The sequence below is a fragment of the Lutra lutra genome, chromosome 8 (genome assembly GCF_902655055.1).
Source record: "Lutra lutra chromosome 8, mLutLut1.2, whole genome shotgun sequence".
In the NCBI taxonomy this organism is placed as follows: Eukaryota; Metazoa; Chordata; class Mammalia; order Carnivora; family Mustelidae; genus Lutra; species Lutra lutra.
Window position 1 is genome coordinate 4,951,241 of NC_062285.1, and position 17,308 is coordinate 4,968,548.

Below are 17,308 nucleotides of genomic sequence, written 5' to 3' on the forward strand. Positions count from 1 at the left end.
AAAAAATAGGCTGCTAGAGATAATCTAGTTAATAAAACAAAATTAAACCTATCTACAAGGAGTAGAGTTGAGATTCACAAGTAAAAGTTTCAAAGAACGAAAGGCATCCTAATTTGCTCTAATACTTACATCTTCCAGAGGCGTTATAGATGCACTTTCTCCTCCATAATACGGGTTTCTATCCATGTGAAGAACTTTCTTCCCGTTCACCGACATTATACCTGACAGGATACATTCCTACAGAGAAAGCATAAGCATTTTCAAAAGAAGTGAAGTGTTACCACATGTTTCAAACAGATATTTTTTTAAGGCCCCTCTTAAGGGCACCTGGGCGGCTCAGTCCCTTCCGCATCACACTCTTGGTTCTGGCTCAAGTTGTGATCTCAGGGCTGTGAGATGGAGTTCTGTGGCATGGTCCGCGCTCAGCAAGGAGTCTGCTTAACCAAGACTCTCCCGCAGGGCGCCTGGGTGGCTCCGTTGGTTCTGCCTCCGCCTTCGGCCCTGGCCCTACGTCAGGCTGCCTGCTCAGCGGGGAGTCTGCTTCTCCCTCTCCCTTCCTGCTTGGGTTCTCTCTCTCTCTCTCTCCCCTTCACTCTCCCTCTCAAATAAATAAAATCTTTAAGAAAAAAAAAAAAGACTTTCCCTCTCTTCTGCCCACTCCCACTTGCACATGCCCACTTTCTAAATTAAATAAAATCTTCAAAAGTAAGTAGATCTTTTTAAAAATGTAAAACAATGATACTCTTCTCACAATACTTTTATTTTGGAAGATACAATTACACTTCGTAAAGCTTATTCATGTTAACATATAATGGGTTTATCATTAAGTGAATTAGTAATTTTTTAAAATTTTCAGTGTTGATTTCTAATTATAAATATTTTATATATATATATATATATATATATATAAACCCTATAAACAAAACTCTTCAAGGTCCTTACTTTTTTTTTTTTTTTAAGATTTTATTTATTTATTTTGACAGAGAGAGAGATCACAAGCAGGCAGAGAGGCAGGCAGAGAGAGGGGAGGAAGCAGGCTCCCCGCAGAGCAGAGAGCCCGATGCGGGGCTCGATCCCAGGACCCTGAGATCATGACCTGAGCCGAAGGCAGCGGCCTAACCACTGAGCCACCCAGGTGCCCCAAGGTCCTTACTTTTTAAGAATATATCCCAAAGCCAAAGAGTCTGAGAACGAGAGCTCTAAAGGAAGCATCCAGGACAACCATAAATAGATTGTAAATGTCCAGTCTCAGGAAGAAGGTAGATAAAACATGGATATACTAAGATCTACTCTATCAAGATAGAGGGAGGAAAACCAAAAAAGAATAGGAGTAGTGAATTAATGAGAATTATCACAGAGATGGGATACACATTCATTCAAAACTCTTAACCAGGGTTTTGGTGATCAAGGCTTTATTGTTTTTAAAAGAAAACGGAAATTCCATGTATCCTCATTAATCCTTAGGGGTTTTCAAATTTACCCCAAAGACCCCAGGTAGCAGAGAACAATCTCACTCCCCTAGAAGTCTGACTTGATACCTTTATTTTAAAAATTCATTATTTCTAATCTTACTCCAAAATGTATCTTTTCATTTTAGTATAATGTCAAATTTTACTCTAGGAAGATGTGTCATTTCTTATTTATATCAAGACACCAAACACCAGGAGTGCTCCGGAAGGCCACTTCATGCCCTATTCCAGTCCTAACTACACCCCCAATGCCCTCCCTCATGATTTCTAAAAGTGCAGATCTGCTGTTTTTAAACTCTGAATAAATGGCATCACGCACTATATCCTTTTTGTATATACCGTTTATTCAACATTATGTTTACAAGACTCATCCAAATTCTGTTTTGTTTATTCTTGAAATGTACTTATTATTCTTACTGCTACAGAGCAGAGGTCCCCAAAGTACAGGGGCCAAGTCCAGTGGACATGCGATTTCACAAATAAAGATTTATTGGTAAACACCCATCCCCATTCATTTATATATTGTCCACATTTGTTTTCCCCGTACTACAGTGTTAGGGTAGTTGTGACAGAGACTGTACCGCCTACATAACCTATTTCCTACATGGACCTTTCCAGAAGGTCTGTCTGACCCTGCAAGCAGTGGGTGGATCTCAAAGGGTGCTTCCCAATTCAGTACCCCCTGTGAGCGGTTTTGAAATGTCAGTTCTGAGCAGATTCTCAAACTTCACTCTGCATCCCCATCACCCAGAGGTCTCCTTAAAACAGACTGTGGAACTCCCACCCACAGAACTGGGTTGGGGCTGAGAATTTGTTTTTCTCATGATTTCCCAGGTGATGTTAATGAGGCTGGTCCAGGACCAATGTCAAGAATCATTACTAAAGCAGCACTGCTCCAACCTTACTAAGAATCAACTGGGGGTCATGCTAGGGGTGCGTGGCTGGCTCAGTCGCTAGAGCACGGCACTCGTGATCACTGGATCATGCGAGTTCAAGCCCCACCGCTGAACTCAGAGCCTACTTTAAAACAAACAAACAAAAAAAAAACTGGGGATCAGATTTTGATTCAGTATACTCAGCGTGAGCCCTAACCTTCTGCAGTTCTAGTAAGTTCTCAGGTGTTGCTTCGAAGCAGTTGATTCAAGAACCACGGTTTGTGTAACAAAGTGGTGGAGGCTTTAGTTGAATGACTATACCACATGACTACACAATCATTTATCCCTCCTACTATTAATGGACATCTGGATCAGTTGCCAGTTTTTGACTCTTATAAACAATTTCTATGAATATTCTCAACCTGCTTTTATTATGCGTTTATTGGATATATATCAAGGAAAGCAGCATTATGTTCAACTTCAGCAGGTAACTCCCAAACTGCTTTCCAAAGGGCTTGTACTAATTTATACTTCCGTCCCAGAAGGGTATGAAAGTTCCTGTTGTTTCAAATCCTTGCCCAACACTTGTGTCTTTTTAATTTTAGCCATTCTGTAGTTAGGATGTGGTTTAATTTGCATTTCCTGGCAACTAAGGAGGTTGAGCATTTTTTTAGTTTATAGTCTACTGATAATTATGGTATCTTCTTTTGATAAGTGCCTATTCAAATTATTTGTCCTTTTTAAAAAATGGGTTTCTTTTTCTTACAGCTATATTAAAGTTCTTTTTATATTCTGGATAGAGAAGAGTGCCTTACCGGTTCTGTGCACTGCAACTTCTTCCATTCCTTAGCTTGCCTGCCTGTCCACTTTCTTCACGGTGTCTTGATAAAGAGAACTGAAGGCATCTTATAATTACAAAAATCAACCCTAATCTTTTCAAAAGCAATTCACTTGTCCAAAAAAAAAAAAAAAAAAAAAAATCCAAAGAAGCCCCGACATATATGGTTCAACATATTACGCGAAGGTAAAAAATCTACCTTCACAAAAACAGATCAGGACATAAAGAGAGAAAGATGAAACAGTCCTGTGCCCAGCCAACAAAGGCAGACTCCAGAGGTCAACTTTTGGAAGCAAAATCACAGCCAGCAACTCTGAGAGTTGCATATCTTCTATATATAACTTTCCACGCTTCCCTGCAAATAAGCATGATCCACTCACTGGACCGCGGCTCTAAAGCAAGTAAAGACGAGGCCGGAAGTGAACGGTTCGGCAATTTAAAGACTCACTGAAGTTCGAAGAGCTGCTAACAGAACCACCTCTAGAGACACCATTTGGAACTGTTGAGAAAAGCTAGTTAAATCTGCAGGTTCATGGATCCTCCTAAGCCCATCTATAAAAGATTGCTTTTCCATTGCCAAAAGAATAAAATACATAGTAGCACATTTTGCTTTAAAGCATGGGATGAACTAATTTGCTGACAAAATCTGTCAATCATATCTGGGCATCGGGTACACATTAATGATCCTTAAATTTTAATATCTTACAAAATTAACTCGAAATTAAAATCCAGGACTGCTACCTATCTGATGAATAAAGAATAACAAGCCAAAGCACATTAAAGCCAGAAAAAATACTCTAAATGAATTTCCTTTTTTTGCACTAGAAAACCCTGTCCACTCATCATATACATCAATAATACTGATAAGTTTTACCAGAAAAAAATCTATTTATTAGTGAATATTAACCAACATATTAGTTTTAAATCTACCGGATTAGAGTACTCCACATTTAATTCAAACTCACCCACAAATGACCTGAGCAGGACACAAACTCATACCCAGAATAACTGATAAAACCATCTTCAGAATACAACTTCTTTATGCTAATGTCATCTGCCACTCACCTGGCATTTCATGTTCTCCTACATGAAAAGAGGTAACCAGATCAAATAGTTTAAAGGTCAGTGGCAGCCAAGTCCTAGTAAGGATAGACATGTGGGAGCGAGGGAAGGGCCCTATCGGTGTGAAGGTCACTTACCTTCCGCACCCTGCACACATCACCAGAGTTGCATAATCAGCGTAACTTACTTGGAAAGCACCTAAATACATTAAGGCAAAATACCTCTAATGTCCCGAAGGGACGTACACAGTGTTCCTGTATGTGTGTGAACTGTGATCAACCTACACAGTACTTCCCAGGTCAGTGGTACGAGAGACTACCCTGGTCTTAGAGATTCCTTAGAGAGCAGGAATTGAAGAGAACAGAGCCTGAGTACAATGTTCTGATAGAGCCTCCAAGTGACCAAACTAAGCACCCACCGGAACTCTAAATCCAACTGAATTTCAAAGTTACAAGGAAAAACAAAATATAAATGACAACAACAACAAAAAACCCAAACAGGAAATAAATGCCCACAAAAATGTGATAAAGAAAACAAGGTACCTGAACACTAATACTAAAGAAAAATGACTTTTGAAAGCTACTTACCTAGAACTATGGGGAAAATGCATTAACTAGAACATTTTTAAATCAGTTAATCTGTTTTATATGTCAGCAACAACACAGTAAAAATAATTGTTTTCAGCAGAATGTTCCTTTAAGTATCTGTCCCTTGAATGCATGTGATTAAATGCTGTCAAAAGATCATTTTTCTTGAAATTGGCTCTAATTCTATCTTTCCTGCTCAAAATCCTTTCCCACTGCCTGAAAGATAAAATTTCTTAGCCTAATACATTCAACATTAGTGAAAGCCCTCTCTCCAACCCAATTTCCCAATCTGCCTCTTCATACCTTCTGTTTCAGGCAAAAACTCCCTATTACGTACATCCTGTTCTCAATACCAATCCACCCTGCTCACTCTGCCCAGAAAATCGTGCCTCCTGCTCAAAACTTACCAATATTTTTAAAAGCCAGCTTACATACCTTCTTTGTGAAGGTTTCCGGGCTTGCCCTGAATTCTCATGCGGGCAGCCCTACTACTGCACCTAGTACCTCCTCACAGTAACTCTCACAAGCGCCATCCTTCATGCAGATGTAATGCCCATAACTGATCACAACAGCCACAGTTTTAAATAACTGAAACTGGGTAAGCCAGTAGTCCAGGAAGAGCCTTTAATCAGGTATAAGGGGAAGGAAGACCGGGGGGGGGGGGGGGGGGGGGGGGATTGCTAATTTTCATGGATGTGAGCAAAAACATTTAGTTAGTGGTTTTTCAAACCAAGTATCTCACTACTACTTCTAGATGCTAAAATGTGTCTGATTTTACTTCTATCCTAAGGGGCCAGTATGCTTGAAATTGATTGAAAATACAGACTGCCTACAAGACATTTATACCTTCCAAAAATAAGACATTTGTACATATTGGCCCTATGATCACTACTGCGATGGACAGAAAGTCCTTCACCTACAAAACTCTAACATAGCAATGGCCAGGATTTTCAAAGAGCAAATCTGGGAGGCAATTTAAGATTTTTAAATCAGATATAAAAAACTCTTTTAAATCACAAAGTTTTAATAAAGAAAAAGGGTAAAATTTTATGTCTGGGATGTAAACTAGTTTCCAAACATCTAATACTAGCAATACCGGTTAACTCTCACTAAAGTACATGTTTCTATTTGTAATCCCAGACCAGAATTACTATGTAGAACAAAACAACACAAATACCTGGTAGCCACAAATAAGCTGTGGAACTAGTTACCCCCCCTTTTTTTTTACACTATTTTTAAGAAGATTGAAGAATTTATTGCCAATCCCAAAGTCAATTAGAAGCAGTGTATTAGGTGGTCAGATGTTGTCTGTTCACACTGAAATCAAAGAAAAGTAAAATCACCAGCCTAACAGCAAGAGGAGGAGGAGAAAATGAGGAGCAGACGGAAGAACTAACTCAAAGGCCGCAGGCTGAGAGTATTTAATAAGGAGCGAAGGCTTATCTTGTGTCTCAGCAGTTTCATTATGTTACAGCATCAACACAATAACTACTCAGGACATGAAGTCTCACTAATCAAGCAAATTATGTTACTTAGTTTGTTAAAGAAGTTGTGATGTCAATAGAAAGTTTTTTTTTTTTCAGAAACTGGTGGTTCTTTAAAGTGATAATCCTCAATTTCTTAGAAAATTCAATTATACAGAATATTCCATTTCTCCTGGGTAGAGAACGATTTTGTTCCACGTTACACTTTTATGTCTTTTCCACGTTACACTTTTATGTCTTATTTATTAAAATTACAATTAACATTTGTGAATCACCATGACCTTCATTTTAGAAGAAACAACTGACAAAGAACAGTGCCCACTTTAAGCAACAGAGTAACTCTGACACTACACTTCTTTAAAAGTAACAAGTTAATAGCACTAAAAGTACCTGACACACAGCCATCGCCTAATAGTTTGCACCCATAACTGGTAGAGTGTGCCTGTTTTTAGGTTCTTGACTCTCTGGCACTAGGTATTTGTAAGTCAAACATTAAGAAAATGAAGTCGTATATTCACTTGAAATAGTCAATTCTGATTTGAGGGTTTTTAACTTTGCTGATCTTACTTAACGGTAAGCAGTCTGCGTCATGAGAAACGAGGGTACACATTCACCACTACCCAATGCTCCTGCCATCACTACTCCTATCAATGATGGGAAGACTGTGAATGCTCTGCATGGGACAGAATTCTCAAAGAACACCTTTATGAGAAGGCTCATAGGGATTAAAGTTATCACAGCTGCAAAGTGAGAGCAGAAAAGGGTCTGATTTCCAGTTATGTACCTACTGCTCATCAAAAAGGTCCAATTAACCCAAATGAATACCTAAATAAAGTGCATTATCTTCACTTAGTTGTTACAGAGCAAGAGCATGCTTATCTTCGACACAAAGCGATGCTTCCGTACCAGCCATGTAGAAACCTGCAGGACAGATCAGCGCTCCTTTGTTCACGTCCAACTGACCTAAGCAAGAGCAAATCTGAAAGACTAGCAATAACCATAGAAAACACAGAACCGACTCTTACAACACCCTGGCAGCAACCGGGCCCATTTCAACCGGCCGCAACCCTGCATAGACTACGAAGCTCAGAACCCCAATCAGACACCTTAAAAATACTCACTGAGGGAAACCAGCCCCGCAGCTGGTAGGCCTGTTCATTTAGGCATCCAACCGTTTGCCAACTCACCACCTAAAAAGAAATTCGACCAAATCCCTCGCATTCAAAATGACTAGTTTTCTAGGTAAGTGACCTCATCTGTTCGGTACTACTTCCTAGCCAGGCACAGGTCGGCTTTGGACTGGTCCGCAGGAGGGAACCCGGCCCCCAGCGACCCATCAGCGGTCCACTTCTCAGGGGAAAGCCCCCAGGAGAGACGATGGACGCAGGGAACAGAAGATGGCAACGGTCAGCGGAGAAGGCCTCGGACAGGCAGGCTCTGAGAACACTCATTTCCAATTCTCTACAGATGCTCAGGAAGTGGGATGGGAGTGTTCCAAGGAATGTGCAATGCTCCTCCTCTGAAGTTGGGGGGGGCGGGTAAAAAGCTCATTTTCTCTAAGTTCACTGAACTGCAGCAGTTACAGGACGGTGATTCTCCAATGACTTGTCACAAAATCTCGCGCCCAGCTCCGGCAGGCCGAGACCCACGAGCCGCGGCTGGAGCCGAAGTAGGAAACGCAGCTGCGAGCGCTCCCGCCCTCCCCCACCCCGCCTGGTGCTTTTCCGTTTCCAACCGGGAGAGGCCGTAAAGCCGCAGCGGCGGCGGAGGGGCCCCCACACGCCCAGCGGGCTGCTGCCCTCGCTCCCCACCCACTTTTGCTTCCCCGTCGCCCGGCATCAGGCCACCCTCCGGACCGGGCTCGCTGGCCCCGGGTCTGTCCTTGCACGTCCGGGGCCGAGCCGAGGCCCCCAGCCCCCGCCCGCGCGGCCGGCCCCGCTCCGCCGCAGGCCCCCGGCGCCCCGGGTCGCGCCCCACGCCGGTCGCAGCGCACCCCCCCCCCCAAGACGACACCCGCCCGCGCGCACGGGGACGCCGGCCCGCACGGAGCGGCCCCGCGCGGCGGCCCAGGCCTCCCGCGGCGCGCGCTTCGGGGGGAGGGGACTCACCGTCAGGCCGGTGCCCAGCACGATCACATCGTACTCCTCATTCATGGCGGGGGACGGCGAGGACCGAGGCCCAGGGAGAGCAGAAGCGCGGGGACTCGCGGGGCCAGCGGCGATGCGGCCGCCCTGGAGCCACGGGGGAAGCGCTCAGGCCGGTGTCGGGGCCCGACGGGAACAGGGAGCCAGGGCTGGAGCTGGAACGGAGCTGGAGAGGAGGGAGGCCGGCCGCCACCTCAGAAGGGAAGAGAAAAGCGGGGCGGGGAGGGGAGGGAAGACGGGGAGGGCAGGGAAAGGCGGGCGGCGACCCGGGCCTCCGCAGCCGGGGCGGGGCTTAGGGACGGCGCTCGGAGGGCCGTCTGTCACAGCCTTCCCGCTCGCTCATTGGCTGCGCTCCCGTCGCCCGACCAACCTGCGTCCTCTCCCGCCTCTCGCGAGAGGAGGGCGGGCCGTCCCTCCGGCGGTTCCGGTTCCCCGCCCGGCTCGGTGCCACGGTGGTTGGGGGCGGAGGAGGCGGCCGGGCGCGGTCCCCTGAGGGCTTTCCTTGGGGTGGAAGCTCGCGGATGGCCGGAGGACGGCGGTCGGCTTCGTTCCTCCCGCCGTGGTGTAGGACCGAGGCGCGCCCGGGGCCCCGGGACCTCCCGCCGCCCTTGGACTTTGAGCCCGTGGCGACCACGTGCGCCCGAGCCGCCGGCGCGGGGTCCGCTGGGGACGCGGGCGGCCGTCTCGGGCTCCGCATTCCGCGCCTCGCAGCCGCGGGGCTTGTCTCGTGGCCCGACTCCGGCTGCGGCCCGGGCGCGGTGCAGGCCAGGGCCGGCGTCCGGCGCGTCCGCGCCCGCCCTTGTTGTTGGTGGCTGGCTTTGTTTTTTCCTCCCATCCGGCCTCCTTTTTCTGAACGCAGGAAGCCCCCGCCGCCCGCGAAGCCGGCCGGAGGTCGCAGGCTTTATCGTATTTCCCGCCCTGGGTCGTGCTTGCCGCCTCGCCCCCTGTGCGGCCCGAATGAATTTAATGAGAAGAAGGAAAAAAAAGAAAAAAAAATTCTAAAAAACTAACCCTTAGCCCAAACGAAAGGGAAGGCTGGATCTGATGTGGAAGCAGGTTTGCGCCTTCTGAGAGCTGCAGCTCGGCGGCTCTAGAAATCGTAGTTGGCCGCAGGCGTGCGGTTAGCCCCGCAGGTGGAAGGAACAGTGTGCGGCCTTCCGTCTCCCCTGCTCCAGACCGCTCCCACCCCCACCCCAACCTTTTTAGGATTCCTACTGGAATCTCCACTTTGGGTAAAGAGATGGATGTAAGGAGAGGCTTGTGTTCTCAACCAAAGAGAGGGGACCCTATAGAGGCGGTCTGGGCAAGGGGTCCCCGCAAAGCCCTGGGCAGCGGTGTCTGCGGCCTGGTTGGTGTTTCCTTCTGGAGTTACTCTGAAACAGCTAGAGAAGAACTTTTCGAAGTGAATCTCGATAGCCAGAACTTCCCTCATATTTAAATCATTCAGATTCCGGAAATAATGTAACAGTGCTGTACAATGTTTCTTCACCCCAGAAAGAGTTTAAGAAGGTGTGTTCTATCGGACCCTGGACCTGGGGGGTGGGGGGGTTACATTTACATACCTTAACTGGGTTTGTATACATCAGTGACCAAATGAATTTCTGGGTAGACAAAAATCAAGTGCCAAATTGTCTACTGAACCCATTACCTACCAGTGGGTGTGACTGCTTTTTCTGTTGGCTAAACATGATGTTTTAAGAAGGTCTGTCTCCAAGTACGTGCACATATATATACACGCACAAACCTGTAAACATAGGCTACAAAGTACACGATCAAATTGTGTCTGGTGAGGGCCTGCTTCCTGGTTCAAGTTGTCTTCACTAGTCCTCAAGTAGTTGAAGGGGTAAGGGATCTCTAGGGCTACTTTTACGATGTTACCTATATTTTTGAACTGACTTGAAATATTGACCCTTTTTTTTTTTTTAACTAACAATAATGAACCTAGCTGGCTCAGTCATAGACCATGTGACTCTTGATCTAGGGCTTATGAGTTTGAACCACACCTTGGTCACTGAGAAAACTTTAAAAAAAAATACACACCAACACACACACACACACACACACACACACACACACACACACACACATATTCCAGGTGCCTGGCTGGCTCAGTAGAACATTTGACTCTTGATCTCAGGGTCATGAGTTTAAGCCCCACATTGGGTGTGGAGCCTACTAAAAAAAAATTATAAAAACTTTTAAAAAATTAAATTAGGGGCGCCTGGGTGGCTCAGTGGGTTAAAGCCTCTGCCTTCGACTCGGGTCCTGGGATCAAGCCCCGCATCAGGCTCTCTGCTTGGCAGGGAGCCTGCCTGCCTCTCTGCCTACTTGTAATCTCTGCCTGTCAAATAAATAAAATCTTTAAAAAATAAATTAATTAAATTAAAAACTGGCAATAACAACAAAGAGCCTTTCAACCTCTGAAGGTTGAGTCTTTTAAGCATATCTGCTAAGTTGTTACCATGTTTAAAGTGAAGGGTATTTATTTTATCAATATTCAGATGGAGTTAATGAGAAACTTCAAGGCATTGGATAAGGGATCTGAGTTGAAGGCTAATGCGGCTCCTCAATCTGATCCCTTACACTGAAATTTAGTTTTGTTGGCATTACAAGTCCCGTGGCCCTGTGGAAGGACCAAAAAAAGAAAACAACCAACTGCTTTAATCCAAAATTCTATACCTGCTCTAGGAGCCTCATCATCTGTTCCAGTCGCTGAGGAATGTGGCAGATGACAGAAGCACCGGTGATGGTAAAGTGGCTTGAAAGCCGCTCATCGGTTCTGTGCGGTAGAGGCCTCAGTTCCCAACAGAGTGAAACCTGAGGTTCGGGGGAAGTGGGTGATTGGTGGAAAGGATGGAAAATACCATCCCTCTGAAAGATATTTCAAGTCGTCGCACAAAGCAAGAGGCCAGTGTGAGTGTTATGTACACGCAGGTGCTTGGGAATCGTTGCTGATCTGTTTGCACTGAGCCCACACCCACACTTTATGGAGGGAGACAGTCCAAGGAAAAGGAAATCAGAATGAATCTTAGTCCTGGCCGTCCTTCTGTCCGGAACCACTGCAAGAGTTTCTTACCCGGTTTCAACCCTTCTGTCTCGGCTGCCTGTTATCTTCCTAAAATGTGAATCAGATCATGTTCCTGCTTCTGCCTATCTTTTGCATTTAGAATAAAATTCAAACTCCTTACTATGGCCTAAAGGTATCGCTGACCCTAACCTTTGTGTCTCTCTCCAACTTCATCTTGTATACTTCTGGCTCACTGCACCCCAAACACACTAGTCTTTCAGTTCCTAGAATCTGGTCAAGCTTTTAACCACCCAAGGGCCTCTGCACCCTGGTGGGTCCCATAGCTACTAACCCTCACTTCCCCTCCTATACCTCTTCTCACAGCTGGCTCTTTCCACTTCCCTAAGTTTCCATGTGAAAATCTTCCCTTGGGGCACCTGGGTGGCTCTGTCCGTTAAGTGTCTTCCCTCGGCTCAGGTCATGATCCCAGGGTCCTGGGATCGAGCCCTGCATCATGCTCCCCACTGGGGAGACTGTTTCTCCCTCACCCTCTGCCCCTGCCCTTGCGCATGTGCTCTCTCTCTCTTGCTCACTCTGTCTCTCAAATAAATAAAATCTTAGAGAGAGAGAGAAAGAAAAAGAAAAGAAAGCATTCCCTGACCACCTTATCTAAAGTAGGTTCCCCTCAACTTTCATTCTCTGATCACTCCCTGCTCATTTCTTTCATTGATTTTTATCAAATTGGCAGGTACGTTCTTGTTTTTTGTCTGCCTGCCAACCAGAATGTAAAGTCCGTGAGGGCAGGGACAGTATCTGTCTTGTGCAGAATTATGGCTCTAGAAAAATGCCGAAAGCCTGGCACGTGATGAGTAAATATTTGATGAATGAATAAGAGACCTGGAAGTTGATCCCTAGATCAGCAAGGACGACATGTGATGAAACAGGTACCAGTTCCTCTTGATAACTTTTGAGAAGGCAGCTTTTCTTACTACAGAAGATGCTAAGATATTTATTTTAGAGGGTCTTAAAGATAGGGATCTATCAAATATAAATCTCTTTAACATCTGGAAATCTAATGCTGAAGATAAAACATATTAAAATAGCTAGGAAAAAAGTAATTAAATCCCCAAAATAAATATTTCCTAGTTTATGATAGAGTCATTTACCCACCCACCCAACACCCTTCCCGCCACCCCCCGCCCACCCCCACAAAGTGCTCGTCTGCTCACAGTCTCCATCTGAGTAGAGACTGGCTCCACCCTGGGTCCAAGCCAGAATTCTAGGTATCATCCTTGATTCTGTCTTCTTTCTCTCCTTCCACATCTATTCCTATTTCCCTTTGCTGTATAACCAACCACCCCAAAATGTAGTGACTTAACAATGTATTATTATCTCTAACAGTTCTGTGGGTTGAATGGGCTCCACTGTGTGGGAATTGCTTGGGTCTACAATGCAGTTGTAGTCAACGGTTGGGCGGGAAGACTGAAGACCAGACTAGACTGGACATCCAACATGGCGCACTCCATGGCTGACAGCTGAGAGCTTGGCTGGGGCTGTCAACAAGAGCAGCTATGTGGGTGTATCCTCTCCACTTGGCTTGTGCTTCTCAAAATGTGGTAGATGTGTTCCAAGAAACAAGAAATGGAAGCTGCTGAGCTCTTAAGGCCTGGGCCAACAGACTGGCACAGGGTCTCTTCTATCATATTCTACTTGTCAGAGCAGTTACAGAACACGCCCAGATTCAAAAGGAAGTGCCATAATGCCCACCTATCAGTGCAAAGACTTGCCAATGAATGTGTAGTCATCTTCAGTTTGCCACAATACCCCGTTACATTCTGGCCATTCCACCTCATAAAAATCCTGTCTATCCCTCCAGAATCTCCAACCTCACTACGTCTACACTAGAATAGACCACCGTCAAGTTCTCTCCTACATGAGTGCAAAAGCTTTCTTAATTGGTCTTCGGCCTTCAAACTTGTTCTCTGTGTTCTAGTCTAAGTGATCTTCATCAAAATCAAAAGTGACCAAGCTGAGCACATCTTTAAAATCTTTCCTAGGCCTCCACTGCTCTTAGGATCAAGTCCAAACATACATTATTTCCTAAGATGAGCTTCAGTGATCTGGCCCTCAGTTACCCAGGATATAACCCTCACCACAGCCCTCCTCCACGCCTCGCCAGTTTCCCATTCCTCGCCGCATTAGTCCATGTCCAGCCAGAAGAATGCAAGCCACTGTAGGTATTTTAAGTAGCGGCACTATAACATAGGGAATTGGTTTCAAAGCTTGAAAGGACTGGAGAGGCGAAACAGAGAAGATTCCTCAGAGGTTAGGAACTGCCTGAAACTCTGGAGCAAGAGGGAAAATGGTGCCACCTAGCCTTCCTGATCCCCATCAGGCTGGCCTAGAGCCATGACTACCTCTGTGGCTGCTGGAGCCCAGGAGTCCCCTTCCTGGCTGCTCCTGATACGACCAACAGCAGGGGACTGTGGCTTCTCCTGCCTCCTGTCTTCCCCTAGCACTTTCCATTGGCAGAACTCACCAGAAGCCAGTTGGCAGAGGGCTCTGGGAGGGGTGGTTTGCTGACTCAGCCCCTGCAATCCAGAGGAAAGCAGGGATGGAGCTGAGGACTGGCAGACAGATGAGCAGAGCTGTTCCAAACATTTTCTGTTCCACGAACTTGCCGTGCTCTTTTCCTTCTAGACACCCTTTCCCTCAGTCTGGAGCATTCTTCCCCTATCCTTCTACGGACCCTGCTTTCTTCTGCTTGTAAGAATTCTCAGTGCAGATGTCACTTCTTCCACAAATCTATCCTTACTTCCCCCCTCTGGATTAAATTCCTCTATTCTGGGTTAGCGTGTGCTCTCTAGGACCCTTCTCTTAGCACATGGCACCTGGGTTGTAACTGGGCACTTACTGTTTGCTAGTCCTATGGAGTTGTGTTCCTCTCAAGGGTAGAACTCTACATTTTCATCCTTTTTTTTTAAAGATTTTATTTATTTATTTGACAGAGATCACAAGTAGGCAGAGAGGCAGGCAGAGAGAGAGAGGAGGAAGCTGGCTCTCTGCCGAGCAGAGAACCCGATGCGAGACTTGATCCCAGGACCCTGAGATCATGACCTGAGCCGAAGGCAGAGGCCCAACCCACTGAGCCACCCAGGCACCCCTACATTTTCATCCTTTTTTCTTTACCACCTAGGTCATACAAGACACTCAATAAATATTTAATGCAGGGGCTCATAACCTTAGGGATAATTATGATGGCCTCTAAATGGTCTGTGAACCCTCAGATTTGTATGGAAAACAGTGCACATGTATATTTTTCCAGAGAGAGGACCCACCATGAGATTCTCAAAGGGCTCTGCAACTCCTAAGTGATCAAGAAATTCTATGTATGGATGAGGAATGAATTCAATATTCCTAAGAGTTAAGTAAAGAAAAATATAACTTCTGGGAAGAAACTGAGTATCAAAGACCATTTCAGTGTCTTACCCTACATTACAACTTTTATTGAATTTCTGTATGTAGAGAAATGAAATCAGTGACAAGACTGATGATGTACCTACAAATACAAAATAATATGCAAAATATAAACCATTTGCAAGTGCAATTAGTAACAGATCTATGGAGTGCTTTTAAAATAATGACGAGTTAGTAGATTTGGGTGGGGTTTCAGATGTGGTGGCCAAGCGGATGAGTCAGGTGTCCCAATTTCCAAAAACGTCATAAGTGTAGGGCGAGCGTGTTCCGGATCCCTTCCCCTGTCAGAAAGCTTTAGCATACTCTAACCTCTAACTGTCGAGAAGTGGTGGAGAAAGAGCGTGGCTGTCAAGGAAAAGCAATACAGTTGACTGAAATGATGATTTATTTGTTCCATCCTGGACTAGAATGATCTCTAAGCTGGCCAAGCCTTAATGTTTCTTAGGTCACTTGAAAATCATTGACTGGAATGTATCTTGTATTAGTTTAAGTTACTTTTCTTTCAAGTAACCAAACCCATGTCGGGCTATCTCAAGTATAAAGGGGGATTTATGAGAAGGATAAAGGGGTCATAAGTGTAGTCAGGTTTCTGGAAGGAACTGGAGTCAGGAATTGGAAAAATGTCTCTTAGCCCAGCTCCTTTCTGTATGGCTTCTTTTTTGTTTTCTCTCTACAGCCTGACACTGCTTTCCTTAGACGTGGAGGGTAGGTGACGGCTGGCAGCCCAGTTCAACTGAGTTACGCCCAGTCTGTCCAGATGCTCTTGATAGGGTTCCTCAGCCTCACACCGACACTTCAGGCCAGAGCACTCCTCGGTGGGGTGCCAGTCCTGGGCACTGTGGGGTGTGTAGCAGCATCCCCGGGCCTCTCTCTTCCCACGAGATGCCAATACCCACCCTCTCCTGGCCCCAGCTGTGACAACCGAAATGTCTCCAGACATCACCAGTGTCCCAGTGGCAAGGCAGGGGCTGAAAAATCACCTGGGGTGAGACTCCCCCCCCAGGCTGGATTCCCCAGGTTTCCATAACCAACGTCAGATTTCCAGGCAGAGAGTCAGGTTGGGCGAGCTTGGGGTCTTGTGTCCAACTTGATCCGATTAACTCAAGTAGGGGGCATAGAGTGCGTGGTGGAAATATGGCTACCAGGAGTCCATATCCACGGGGGTGGTGGCTGGGTCCCAGAAAAGAGGCATGAACAGATCCTCTGGTAGGTGTGTCCGTGACATTTCCTTCACCCTAGAAGTGAGGCGCTCTAGCCCGACTCTACGGACTCTATTCATGTGTGGTTTGGGGGGACACTTTCTCAGGGAGAGGTTTGTGGTATTTACATACCTTTAAGTTTTTAACTCCAGATCTCCCACTCTAAGGCTTTTGAAATAAAAATACCTGGCTTGGGGCGCCTGGGTGGCTCAGTGGGTTAAGCCGCTGCCTTCGGCTCAGGTCATGATCCCAGGTCCTGGGTTCGAGCCCCACATCGGGCTTTCTGCTCAGCAGGGAGCCTGCTTCCTCCTCTCTCTCTGCCTGCCTCTCTGCCTACTTGTGATTTCTCTCTGTCAAATAAATAAATAAAATCTTTAAAAAAAAAAATACCTGGCTTGTTTCATTTATCTCTTAAGCAATTATTTACTGTGTCTCCCCTGTGCCAGGAACTGGGCTAGGCCGTGGTGAGCTAAGCAGATTGGGTCCTGTTTGCACATTTTACCTCCAGAGTGACTTAATGGTTGTGATGGCTAACCCACTTTGGGTTACCCTTTTTCATTTCAAAGCCTTTTTACCTTTGATATCTAATCACTTTTTTTTTCCACGTTTTGTGCCAACGTGGAAAACACACGAGCTCTGCGCATGGACCTCCAGTCTCATGGTTAAATTTCTTAACCATTGTTCCACAGCTTGGACACATGGAAAAGACGTTTTCTAGGATATAAAAAGCAGCGCTAAAATGTTCATCAAATTCTAATACAGGGGAGCTAAGAGTGGGAGGTAAGCTCCAGCAGCGATCAGAAGGAATCAGCCTCAAGGTAGCGAAGGGGAGGAGGCTGAAACTAGTTGAGACAAAAGGAGATTTCCAACACATCCACTAGTATAAACTTTTACGATGTCACACGCTGTTCAAGCACGCTCGTGTGAGTGCCGGAGTGTGAGGCTAGCAGCCACGGCATTCGTCAGAGAGTAGGGGCTGGGGGACGACAATACAAGACAGAACTCGAGACAGCATGGTGCAGACTGAGCACTGGCCTGTACCATGGTTCCCGCCCCAGAGTCTGCTGAAATGGCACGAAAGGAAGAAAAACGGTCTGAAGCTTTGTGTTCAGAGAGAGCGGAAAGGGAGTCGGCCACTCGAAGACAGCAGACCACCAAGTCCATGA

At 46.0% G+C, this 17,308-nt stretch overlaps 1 protein-coding gene across 1 annotated transcript in view; it reads right to left on the reverse strand.

Annotated features, from left to right (window-relative positions):
• The window catches only part of GDI2 (GDP dissociation inhibitor 2), a 28,550-nt gene extending 19,889 nt beyond the window's left edge, over window positions 1-8,661 (reverse strand). The window contains exons 1-2 of the mRNA XM_047741113.1: window positions 8,424-8,661; window positions 130-237 (exon numbers count right to left, since the gene is read on the reverse strand). Coding sequence (XP_047597069.1) covers window positions 130-237; window positions 8,424-8,468 — 153 coding nt within the window. The 5' untranslated portion in view covers window positions 8,469-8,661. The remainder of the gene's footprint in view (window positions 1-129; window positions 238-8,423) is intronic.
• Between the last annotated feature and the right edge of the window lie 8,647 nt (window positions 8,662-17,308).